This window comes from Phyllobates terribilis, unplaced genomic scaffold (assembly GCF_046119375.1).
Source record: "Phyllobates terribilis strain yellow unplaced genomic scaffold, ASM4611937v1 Scaffold_2__4_contigs__length_985480577, whole genome shotgun sequence".
Lineage (NCBI taxonomy): Eukaryota > Metazoa > Chordata > Amphibia > Anura > Dendrobatidae > Phyllobates > Phyllobates terribilis.
In genome coordinates, this window is record NW_027362762.1 from 827,124,373 (window position 1) to 827,137,158 (window position 12,786).

The 12,786-nt window shown below is 43.4% G+C and overlaps 1 protein-coding gene across 2 annotated transcripts in view; it reads left to right on the forward strand.

The window, feature by feature from the left end:
* LOC141253010 (uncharacterized) overlaps positions 1–12,786 on the forward strand; it is a 106,357-nt gene that overhangs the window by 52,921 nt on the left and 40,650 nt on the right. For both annotated transcript variants that reach the window (XM_073670762.1, XM_073670763.1), the window contains 4 exons: positions 32–92; positions 761–881; positions 1,975–2,058; positions 7,400–7,484. In XM_073670762.1, the coding sequence (XP_073526863.1) occupies positions 40–92; positions 761–881; positions 1,975–2,058; positions 7,400–7,484 (343 nt within the window). In that variant the 5' untranslated portion in view covers positions 32–39. The remainder of the gene's footprint in view (positions 1–31; positions 93–760; positions 882–1,974; positions 2,059–7,399; positions 7,485–12,786) is intronic.

A 12,786-nucleotide genomic window follows, 5' to 3' on the forward strand; every position in this document is an offset into this window, starting at 1 on the left:
TTATACTAACATAAACTTCTATATCTTCTAGGTCATAAAATGGTCCCTGGAAACAAAGCTAAGACCTTCACTGCTAGTTCTCTGTCTAAAAGGTATGGAGAGTATGAAAAAAAAAAGTGTATGTGACATTGACCCTAAAATTGATCATCTCTTTTAATGGTGGTTCCCTATAATAGGCAATTACCATGGTAACTTGGCTCTTGATGGTTCAGTCATTACCTTGACAAGATAGATAAAATAAGCTCTGTAAAAAGAGATAATACAATGAAGTTGGGGGCACATTGTAGAAATGACACAATGCATTTGTCGTTACCTAGAGCTGGTAGCTTATGATGATGTTTCAGTACAGGAATGTAATTAACCATCAGTGACTTCAATAAATATATCATATTCTTTCACATGTACTGTTAACATGTTTAGGGACTACATATTGTCCCTTACTCATTTATTTCATGGATAAAATCAGGTGGTTTATGTAGGAAAAAGAGCAAACAAAAAAAATAAGTTGTCTGGTTTCAAAAAATGTTCTGATAGGTCATTCTGAGTTGAGGGTCTTCAAGTTCTGAACCTTCATCCTACAACTATGGCAGTGAGTGGCTACAAAGAGCATCATATTCTCTTTTTGGCAAATTGGTACATTACATGGAAAGCCCATTGATTTTAATGGAAAGTGTAATACTTTACCCTTTCAGAGTCTCAAACTCAATTATTGACTCAATTGTTGTCAGGATTGTCATCTACTAAAATAGTTGCATTACAGTCGAACAGAAATACAAAACTCAAGTTCCCAAAAGAAAAGGTTAAAGAAAAGTGCTCATGGGAGAAAAGTCAAAGAGCCTGAACCATTGCGTTGCTACAGTCCTCTAGTCTACGATCCAGAGGTAATGATGATATTTTACTTTTCACATAACGCTGCCTGTGTTCATATTGACATAAGAATTTCTTAATTTTGCAGTTTTAAGAGCCGTCCACCACAATGTCAGGATAAAGGAAATATATAATCATAGAATAGCCTAATGTCTAAATCAAAGGCAATGTTTTTTTTTTCAAATCATAATCTGTATTAAAATGAAATTGGAAATGTCAAAATTTCTACACTGGCTATTTTAAACTTATTACCGAAGACTTTTCAGCAGCCTCATTATCATCACAGGCAGAATTACAATTACAATGGCAAGTAACATCTCTATGCATACAGAATCCACTATTCACAATAGGTGATGTCTTGGCTCCCCTTCCTTCCCCTCCCTTCACATGGACCTTTGCACATGCTCATTAGACGCTTAAATAAAAAAGGTAGGGTCTGCGTCAGTCTATTGCTGTTAATATACATGTGGATTTCCAGAAAGTATTGGTTTAGGATAACCCCAGTGGCCAGGGTGAAATTTGCAAGATATATAAATATATATCAGTACATGATAGGAAAAACAATACATTTAACATTAAACCCTGATTTAAATGGTAGGCCATTTTCTGATGAAACATCACCTTTAAATTGGGACCCCATCAGTCTCATATAGGGGAGTTGGCTGTACATGCATGTGGCCCTCTCCACTAATATCTAAGTGAGTTGAAGAGACAGCGAAGCCACTGATTTTCTTTTACTCCACTTGTAGCCACCTCTTCTTAGATAGAACAACAAAATGGTCATCAAAAAGGATAGGTGCTGATGACTATTGGGTTCCAAAGGTGGTGAAGGCCCACAAGGAATGTGCCTAAAATACAGTCATTCATTCATTCTGGCCTTGTCCATTACTGATTTAACACTGATAGCTCAAAAACTGATAATATTCTTCAATTGGACTGTATATCAGTGTGATTATACTAATTCTCCACAGTGTAGACTTTTATTAATTACAATGTAAATAGCCTACAAGAAGTTAACATTATTTTTAATTTAAGTAGATACTAAAGTAACATATAAAGTTACATCCTCTAGAATCTTTATATTTACATTTAATTATCCATTCTCAGGTGAGTCTACGAGAACTAATGCGGAAATATGCGAAAGAGACAATATCTTACAAGATAAGTGATCTCCAGGCATATGAGAATAACGTAAGTAAAAATAATAATCATAATAATACAAAGTTATCCAATGCATGTGTTAAGATCGAGTAATGTTACTTTTGTTTCTACATGAGACCCAGAAAAATACATGGCCTTGCTGCCATTATGCCCTAGTTTTGATATATACATACCAATGTAATATGTTCAAGAACTGCCCTGATTCTCATTCCCTCCAGAGGCATAACCTATGCAAATGTGTGGTAATTTAAAGTGTCTTGAAAAAGTATTTATACCCTGTGAACTTTTCCACATTTTTTTATGTCACACCCACAGACTTAAATGTACTCTATTGGGATTTTATGTGATATACCAACACAAAGCAGCAAGTATTTGTGAAGTGTAAAGATAATGATACATGGTTTTCTAATTATTTGAAAAATATAAATGAGAAAATTGTGACGTGCATTTGTATTTAGCCCCCTGTTGCCTGACACCCCTAAATAAAATTCTGAGTGACCATGTCACGGGTGTATCAGAGGTGACAGACAGTCGCCCTGCAGTTGGTTGCAGGAGATCTCTACGTTTGGCATTACAGACATCTTCTTAGATGAGAGGCTATCTCTAGGACCTAGCGGCTACCTCCCTCTGGTAATTAGAACCCTGGCCTGGATGTATATATACCTGGTGTGTCTGAGAGGGAGGTGACGGCTATATTCATTTTTTCTTGTGAAGGCTTAGCAAGAGCAGTACTTTGTCCTCTCTGGAGCTTGAGGCCGAGTTTGCATTTGTCTAGAGTCATCTAAAGCTAAGCATTCTCCCCCTGTTTGTCTACTCTTGTTGTCTATAGAGTTTAGTGGAGATCGACTAGTGCTCATCTCCTCCCATCCCTAGGCTTAGCCATACGCCAGGGAAAGACAGGGCGAGGCACGCGTGCGGCGATTGCTGAAGAGGCAATATAGGGACCGTAGTTGAGACAGGATGACACTAGACCAGACTAGGAGGTCTCCACTTCCCCTTTTCCCTAGTGTCTGGGCTCTCTTTCCCTCTTCCCTCTGTGTGGCACTAAGTCTTTCCCACACGTGGCGTGACCGACCAATTGCCTCCAGGAGTCACATAATTAGTAAATTGAGTCCATCTGTGTATAATTTATTCTCAGCATAACTACAGCTATTCTTTGAAGGCCTCGAGGTTTGTTTCAGAAGGTTAGGGATCAAACAGCATCATGAAAGCCAAGGAACACATCAGACAGGTCAGGGATAAAGATGTGTAGAAAAGTAAAGCAGGGTTGTGCTATAAAAAAATAGCCCACGCTCTGAACATCTCATGGAGCACTGGTCAATCCATAATCCAAAAATGGAAAGAGTATGGCACAACTGCAAACATACCAAGACATGTCTGTCCACCTAAACTGACATCCAATGCACGCTAATTAGAGAAGGCCCATGGTCACTCTGGAGGAGCTGCAGAGATTCACAGCTCAGATGGGAGAATCTGTCCACAGGACAACTATTAGGCCACGGTCACACGTTCAGTATTTGGTTAGTATTTTACCTCAGTATTTGTCAGCCAAGAGTGGATGAAAATTGGAGAAGTGGTGCACGAGTTTGCTATTATACTTTTCCTCTGATTGTCCCACTCCTAGTTTTCGCTTACAAATAATGATGTAAGATACTGACCAAATACTGAACACATGAACATGGCCTTAGTCGTATACTCCACAAATCTGGCCTTTATAAAGAATGGCAAGAAAAAAAGCAATTTTTAAAAGCAAGCCATGAGAAGTCCTGTTTGCAATTTGCAAAAAGCCATGTAGGGGACACAGTTAGCATGTGGAGGAAGGTGCTCTTGTCAGATGAGACGAAAGTAGAACTTTTTGGGCTAAATGCAAAATGCTGTGTGTGGTGAAAAACTAACATTAGCACATCACCCTGAAAACACCATCCCCACCATCAAACATGGTGGCTGCAGCATCTTGCTGTGAGGATGATTTTTTTCAGCAGGGACAGAGAAGCTGGGTAAAGTTGATGGGAAGATGGATGGAGCTAAATACAGGGCAATCCTGGAAGAAAAGCTGTTAGAGGGTGCAAAAGACTTGAGCTTGTGGTGTAGGTTCGCCTTCCAGCAGTCCAACCACCCTAAACATACTGCCAGAGCTGTAATGGTTTGGATTAAAGCATATTCATGTGTGTGAACGGCCCAGTCAAAGTCCACTGAGCATCTGTGGTAAGACTTGAAAATTGCTGTTCACAGACAATCTCCACCCTATCCTTTGAATACTTTTTTAAGGCACTGTACTTGCCTGATCCCAGAGACATATGCAAGAAAACTGCCATCTACTGTCCAAACGATACCCTGTGGCACCAACCAGAGAGAAAGTTTCAGGGAGGTCAGGAGACCTTAAGGACGCAGTTCCCAGATATAAAAGGCCAGCGCACCAAAGCGGGAGGAGTTTTGGCGCCAAGTGAAAGAACTGACAGAACGTGATCAAAGAATACACTGAGGTGACAGGCCGCAGCATGATGCCCAAGGCAGCCTGGAAGCAGAACCCGGGCAGTGCCAAGTAAGTTCCGGAGTACAGACGATGCCGGTCAAGACCCAAAGATCCGATCCACGCCAGGGAAGTTGACCCAAAGATCCGATCCACGCCAGGGAAGTTCCGGAACCCAGACAACGCCGGTCAAGGCCCGAAAACCTGACCTGCGCCAGTCAAGACCTCGAGCCCAAACTACGCCAGTCAAGAGCTGAGGTCCAGCCCTCATCCCACTGGGTACCAGAGACATCTGCCCTGGTCAAGCACCGAAATTCCGGGAGAGGACTTCGCTCAGGGGGGACGCCTGCAGTGACGAACAGGAGGCGTGAGTGAGACAGGCCGTTGCTTCCAGAACAGACGTACTGTACAGGGGTTAGTCTGGGCTAGTACAACAGACAGGGCGGGGACCTATTGAAGCGAAAGCAGCCTAGCGAGCCTTGTTAGACTTTGACAGGAGTACTTGGACCCTAGCAGAAAGAACCGGAGACCTCCCACTAGGGCCTGTGTTAGAAGAAGTGATAACACAGTGACTTTCTATAGTACCGGTATCATCCCCTTTGTCAGAAGTTATAAGAGCTTTTAACCAGACACTGTCATAGCTGTTAGAGTAAACCTGAGGATTCATTGTATATTTGTTATTGTATATTTCATGCTGTAATTATCCTGTTTAGCATTAATTGCTGTTACTATAGTTACGACAACTCCCGGGATATCAGGGAAATAAATAGTTTCAGTGGTTAATTCCGCCTTGTGCTTTATCTGTGCATTGCATCCGATCACCTGCTAACAGAGACACGATGACCCCGGAGGTCTCGTCCAACTCTAACATTCTATGATTCTATAACAAGCTGATGGGCCGGCCGACATCCTAGTACTATGTGGTTGTAAAAAAAAACGGAAGTGTTGAGCTAATATCCATTTTTTTCCCCTTGCCTCTTATTTAATAATGGCCCCCATCCTAGGCCCCTTCCTGTATTAATGTCCAGCATCCTGGGTCCCATACTGTGATGATGTCACCCATCCTCATCCTTTTATTTAATATTGCCCCCTATCCTTGTGCCTTTGTTTAATAATGTCCACTATCCTGACACCTTTATTTACTAATGTCCCCCATCCTGGAACCCTTCCTGTAATAATGTCCCCAATCCTGGGCCTCTTCATAAAATAATGTCCTCCTTCCTGGCCCCTTTCTATAATATTGTTCTCCATCCTGCCCCCTTTATTTAATAATGCCCCCCATGCTGAGCCCTTCCTGTAATAATGTCACCTCATCCTTGCCTCTTATTTAATAATGGCCCCCATCCTAGGCCCCTTCCTGTATTAATGTCCACCATCCTGGGTCCCATACTGTGATGATGTCACCCATCCTCATCCTTTTATTTAATATTGTCCCCTATCCTTGTGCCTTTGTTTAATAATGTCCACTATCCTGACCCCTTTATTTAATAATGCCCCCCAATCCTGGGCCCCATCCTATAATAATGTCATCCATCCTGGGCCCCTTCCTATAATAACGCCCCCCATCCTGGCACCTTTATTTAATAATGTCCCCCATCCTGGGAACCTTCCTATAATAATGTTCATCTTCCTGGCCACTTTACTTAATAATGTCTTTCATCCTGGGCCCCTTTCTAGTATAATCTTCCCCATCTTGGGCCAATGGCTGGTATAATGTCCCCCATTCTGAGCCCCTTCCTGTTATAATGTTCCCGTTAGTATAAGTTTAATTTGTAGGTGCACAAATATGCTGTGGTCATTAACAGACAAATATAACCTAGAATATAAACAATATGTAGAAACACTGCAGAAGTGAGTAAATAGTAGCACATGTAAACAAACATAGGGTACTTAGATAATATTTTTTTTTATCAATTAAGCGTAAAAGCCATCCCACCATGACAAGGTGTACCAAATTAGGATGGATGGTCCCTACTCTAGTAGCTAATTTCACTAAGTGCCAACAGGCCTCAAAATACAAAGATTTAGGGACCCGGTTCCTGATACCCTTCTGAATGGCTTGATATAGAAACCCAGCAAGTCAGACTGCTGGTCTCATGCTACAACATTGACACGTCTATATTCTCTGACCTGTTACCTGCCTATCATCAGGAAATGACAAATTATTTAAAACAGATTTTTGTTTTAAATGTATTTTTTTTATGTTGTCAATGTTTTGTTTTTTTTCACATAGCACAATCTGTATTAAAATAATAAAAAAAATCTTGCAATAGTCACACTGGCCACTTGTGCTTTTTTAGACTTTTCAGGGAACAACACATTTACCTTAGCCACAATGTGTATAAAAAATGTGCTAAAAATTTCATTTCATTAGGCCTGCTAATCACTGACTATTTAATTATGGTCAAGCCCACCATTGTTGTCCTACATCATTGTGGCTTGTTGTTCTTGTATAGAACTGAGACCTTCGAAAAATAACTTGTCATGGGTAGATGTCATGGGTAGATTTCTAGACATATAGTGGATGCAGTGGTGTTAGCTCAGGACCAGGAAGACCTGCAACAGGCACCGGACCAAGTGAGGACTGTACCTATTACACTTACACTTACTTGCATGTTGGCCCTTTCCTGCATTTTTTGCAATAAAAATGTCTGCTTGTCTAAAAGAACAATATACTGAAAGGAACAAGGTCATGGCAGTGTTAAGGCATCCATATGCTGAATTGCAAAGATTTTTAATACAACACATTAAAGTCAATAGGCCCAAAATGTCAATTTTAAATGTGATTTTTCTTTAAATAATGGCTATGTGAGACATTAGCAGTAATATCCTATCATAAGGTATGTATTATTATGTATATAATAAATTCTAAGTAATAAATCTCATATCACCCTCCCACAGGTGACCCCCTATGGAATAAGCAGGATGGGTGTTTCCAATCACATCAGTCGATTTGAAATACCAATGGACATCAGACAGCTTGAGGGTGAGTGAAGCAGAAATCATGTAAAGTTTACTGACCGAGAAAAAGGGGAAAAGCTGCAGATACAAATCTAGTCAATGGTCATAGAGAGTTCAAAATGTGTTTGCCAACAGAATGGTAGATTGCAGTTCTTTGTAAGCATTTATGGGAAGATTTAAATGTTCCTTGATAGAAATTCCGGCTTTGGTGCTTTGATTCAATTTACATTTCTTCATCTTAAAAAAGTCCATATTGCTTGTTACATCAGAGTCTATTTAGCGCCCCATTATGTTGTACACACCCATAGTCTACATCTACATATGGGCACAGGTTTACAAAAGCACATCAAAAACAATGAATGTCCAAGTTGTATTTTGATCCTGACACTTGTGTTTGTTTGGATGAAGACCTCCAATTCCAAAAAAAGTTGGGACGCTGTGTAAAATGTAAAAAAACAAGAATGCATTGATTTGGAAATCTCTAACAGCCATATTTTATTCACAGCAGAACATAGTGTAAGATGTAGAAGTAGTGCTGTTGCTTCAAAAGCATCCAGCAACTATTAGAAGTAACACAAGCACAGGAGACAGGAAGTGTTGTGCTCCAGAAGCATCCAGCAACTAGAGGGGTTAACACAGTCACAGGAGAAGGGGAGTGTTTTAGCAGACCCAGGGGGATTGTGGGGAAGTTGTTTACTGTCTGGCTAGAGCTGAAGAGAAAGGTGGTGTATGATCGGCATCTCACAGAAGGCAAGGGAACAGAATTAAGGTCAGGAGGGAAGCTAAACACAGGTCAGATAGACTCCCTGAGCTAACAGTGCGGAGTATTATCGGGCAGAAAGATAAGGACTGGAAGGAATCCTGTCATAGGGATCATCTCCCTCATCAGACCCCCCTCCCATCTCCATGCAGGATAAAGAATGCTATGTACTATTGAGTCCCTGTGAAGGAAAAGCCTATGGTTGTGTATGCATTAAAACTGTGCTGTACTGTGCTACTGGATAGACTGTGTACTACCTGTGCTGCGAAGGAGACTGTACTGTTGTTACTGGAGCCTGTTGCTCAAAGAAACACTTAAATTGCACAGGCCATGCCTCATTAAATGTTACTGTTCTACCGTTTCTGAGGATTCTTGTCAAATGTGTCTGGTCAGCAGTTGAATTTATCGTGTGCCTGAGAGAAGCTGCAGCCTATGGTCGCCATGAGTAACGGTTCCCTCATGATTCCAACGAATTAATGTAACCGGTCTCGCCCCTATCTGAACTTAGGCGGCGTATGTGTAACAATAGGACACAGATCAGAAGGTAAAAGTTAGACAGTTTCCGATTTTATTTGAAAAAAAATAACTAATTTGGAAATTGATGGTAGCAAAACATCTCAAAAAAGTTGGGACAGGGTCATGTCTACTATTGTGTAGGATTCCCTCTTTTTACAACAGGCTGTAAATGTCTGGGAAGTGAGGAGGCCAATTACTGGAGTTTTGGTAGAGGAATGTTGTCCCATTCTTGTCTGATGTAGGATTCTCGCGGTTCACAGTCCTGGGTCTTCTCTGCCAGATTTTTTGTCTCATAATGCGCCAAATGTTTTCTGTTGGTGAAAGGTCGAGACTGCTGGCAGCCAGTTCATCACCTGAACTCTTCTTCTGTGAAGACATGCTGTTATGATGGATGCAGCATGTGATGTACAATTGTCTTGCTGATAAATGCAATTCCATCCCTGAAATCCAGATTGTCTGTATGGGAGTGTATGTTTTTCTAAAACCTCTATATAATGCTCAGCATTGATAGCGCCTTTCAAGATGTGTGAGCTGCCAATGCTATAGGCACTAATGCAACCTCATATCATCAGAGATGCAGGAACTGTGTGCTGATAACAAGCTGGATGGTCCCTCTCTTCTTGAGTCCACAGGACATGACGTCTGTGGTTTCCATGAAGAATTTCACATTTTGATTCATCTGACCACAGTTTTCCATTTTGCCTCAGTCCATTTTAAATGAGCTTTGGCCCAGAGAAGATGGCAGCAATTCTGGAGTGTATTGATATATGGCTTATTCTTTGCATTGTAGAGCTTTTTCTTGCATTTGTAAATTGCACGGACAACTGTAATCACAGACAATGATTTCTCCAAGTATTCATGAGCCTATGCAGTGATTTTCATGACCAAATTATGCCTGTTTTTATTGCTGTACAGCCAGACGGCCCATATATTATGAGCACCCTGTATTGACCATCGCCTTGTACCTTGTGCACATGGATTTCTCCAGAATATCTGAATCTTGTGATATTATGTACAGTAGATGATACAGTATTCAAAGTCTTTGTAATTTTTCATTGAGGAACAATTTTCTTAAATAGTTCCACAATTTTTTAGATAAAGTTGCTCACAGATTAGTGAACCTCTGACCATCTTTGCTGCTGAGAGACTCTGCCTCTCTAAGGGTATGTGCGCACATTCAGGATTTGAAGCAGAAATTTCTGCAGCGTTTCTGCATATCCTTGGCAGGAAAAACGCTGCGGGAAAAAAAGAAGTGCGGCTTGCCGCGATTTTGACGTGTTTTTGACGCGTTTTTTAAAGCATTTTTTTAATGCGTTTTTGTACATCAATTAATGCTTTTTAGAGCTAAATAAAGTTATTTGAAAAGGAACATGGGACATTGCTTTAACCCTTTGATTACCAGGAAAAACGCTGCGGGGGAAAAAAAAGTGCGGTTTGCCGCGATTTTGACGTGTTTTTGACGCATTTTTTGAAGTGGTTTTTTTTATGCGTTTTTGTACATCAATTAATGCTTTTTAGAGCTAAATAAAGTTATTTGAAAAGGAACGTGGGACATTGCTTTAACCCTTTGATTACCGTCAGAACTGGGGTGAGTATATTGGTTTATTTAAGAATGTGTATGTTGTATTTCAAATAAAGTGTTTACTCTGTGTCTGTGTGTTTATTTAACTCTTTACTTTACTTTAATTAGGTTTGGTAATGAAAGGGTCTGATTGACACCTTGTAATCACCAAACAAAAGAGCTAAGTGTCAGCTAATCCTATTCACCCAATCTTCATTAGCATTCCCATTCATGTAATTTCTGGGGCAGCTGCTATTTTTAGCCTAGGAAGGTGCCATTAGGCAAACATGGTCGCTGGCTATTATTAACAGCTCACAGCTGTTTCGTTAGCCGCTACATCCCCCGATCAGTAACAAGCAGCGCTTTGGACGCAGCGTATTTTTGCTGCGTCCAAAACGCGGTGTTCTAATGCCGCATTTTTGTTGTCGGTTCATTTGAATCCATCGCATATAATGACACTTCAATCGGTCAACTTCTACAGTGGAGACTAGCGTGTCCGCTACAGAAATTGACATGCTGCGGGTGAGTTTGGGTACGTGGCCACAATCAGGAGTTTCCGCAGGTTTGACGCTGTGTGTTTATGTAGCACCCCGAGGGCTCGGCTGCTACAGGGGTATTGCACCTCAAACCAGAGGTGTGATATTCCACTCCCGGGTAAGGATGGAGTGTGGACCAGGACTCGTTTAGCTGCATGCACCACACACACCCCATTTCCGAGGGACAGGTCAACGGTGCTCCCACTAGACAGAAGTGCAGGCACGACAGCATCTGTCCCTGTCTGGAGTGGGGAGGGAAAGGAAAACCCAGTGGTGTAGGAGCAGATAGGGGTGGGTCTCTGGGCATAGGTAGGAGCCCATTGGTTGCTAGTCACCTGGGCTCACACATAGAGGGAGGTATATAAGGTGGGCACCATCTTAGGACAGAGTTCAGTCCAGTTCAGTTCAGTCAGCAGTTCAGCCAGAGAGGGCTGACAGGGAGCTGTGGCTCAGTCTGGGCCCAGCTCCAGAGGCAGGCCTGGAGTGGAGGCCAGAAACAGCAGAGAAAGAGAGAGGAGAAGGAACGGAAAGGAAAGTAAGAAAGGAACTGGAACAGAGGAGAAAGGAAGCAAGGAACACAGAGAAAGGCCCAGAGACACGAGGACAGAGGGAACCCCAAAGGCCCAGGAGATTGCGGGTGAAGGGTTGGCAGAGCAGGGTACCGGAACCCAAATTGGTGGAGGCAACAGATTCCTCAGCCAAGGACCGGAGGTTGTGACCACATCTTGGTGCGACCCCTCACTACATCCACCAGGAAAGCATACCACATAGGGTCAGGGAAACCGGAGATAGGTTTCGCCAAGAGAAGGCCCGAGGGAGCTGGACAAAGGTGGGTCACTGGTGGGACAGCCAGAGAAAGGAAAGGAAGGGAGCCCTGTGCTACGCTCTGGAATTGCCTGGGAGTTGGTCGAGTCCCTTGCCTGGTGAACGCAGCACGGCTCAGGCGGTCCCTCATGTGCACAAGTGACCAGAATAATAACCGTGAGTAAAGCATTGGAAACTGCAATTACAAGTCTCTGTGTTTCATCGCCGCACCAGCACCATCAGTACTGGGACGCTCACACCATAACTCCCAACATTCACTCTAGCTGCCCTGAGGCAATACTTCTCCTGTGGGGAGTCATCCCATTCCTGGCTGCGCATATAATATCAGCCTCAGCGGTCTGCAGCGCAGCAGCGGTCCCCACTGACCGCAATCCACGGGTGGCGTAGTCGGACAATTACAATACCAATAGACTGCCACTGGTTTGACCGCCCTGGGCACAGACCGGGTCACCGCCACACTGAGACTACAACCCCCAGTGATCCGGCTCCGGGTATCCCCCTGCACAGCACAGGCCCAGGGGGCGCGTCAACTTTGGCGTAGTCGGCAGGATCTTTACCAACCCGCCACAAGCGGGTATTGCGTGCCTGAAGAAGATTGTGCATGTACCTTGAAAAGAAGTCTCCCGCCATTTCCAGAAGTTTCCCGCCGTCCGGAGTCATTTCCCGCCATCCGGAGCCGATTCCCGCCATCAGACGCCATTTTGGACCGTTTCCCGCCATCTTCATCCGTTTTTCCCACCCTGGCAGAGCGAACGCCATTATGTGCGCACCAAAGGACAGCAGGAAGCCGCCTCCCATCGTGGGCCAGGTCCCAGAGTGGCGCCAAAGGAGGGGCCCGCCCCCAGCAACAATGAGAGCAGCAGTGGAAATGTCCATCAACGTGGGGGGGCTGCCCCTAAAGGTGATTGTCAGCAGATGCCCCCAAGACCACCCCCTATGGGGGCGGATAGGAAAGAAAACTGTGGGGCCGGGCGCGGCCTGGATCAGTCTGGACCTGCTGCACCCGGAGATGGAGGGAGCAGAGAACTCCACCAGCACCCTGGCCCGCAGCCTGCTGCAAGCTGAGCCACCCTGCAGCCTGACTGAGTTGCTAGCCCAGCTGCCCAGGGACCCGGACAGTGCGCGCGCA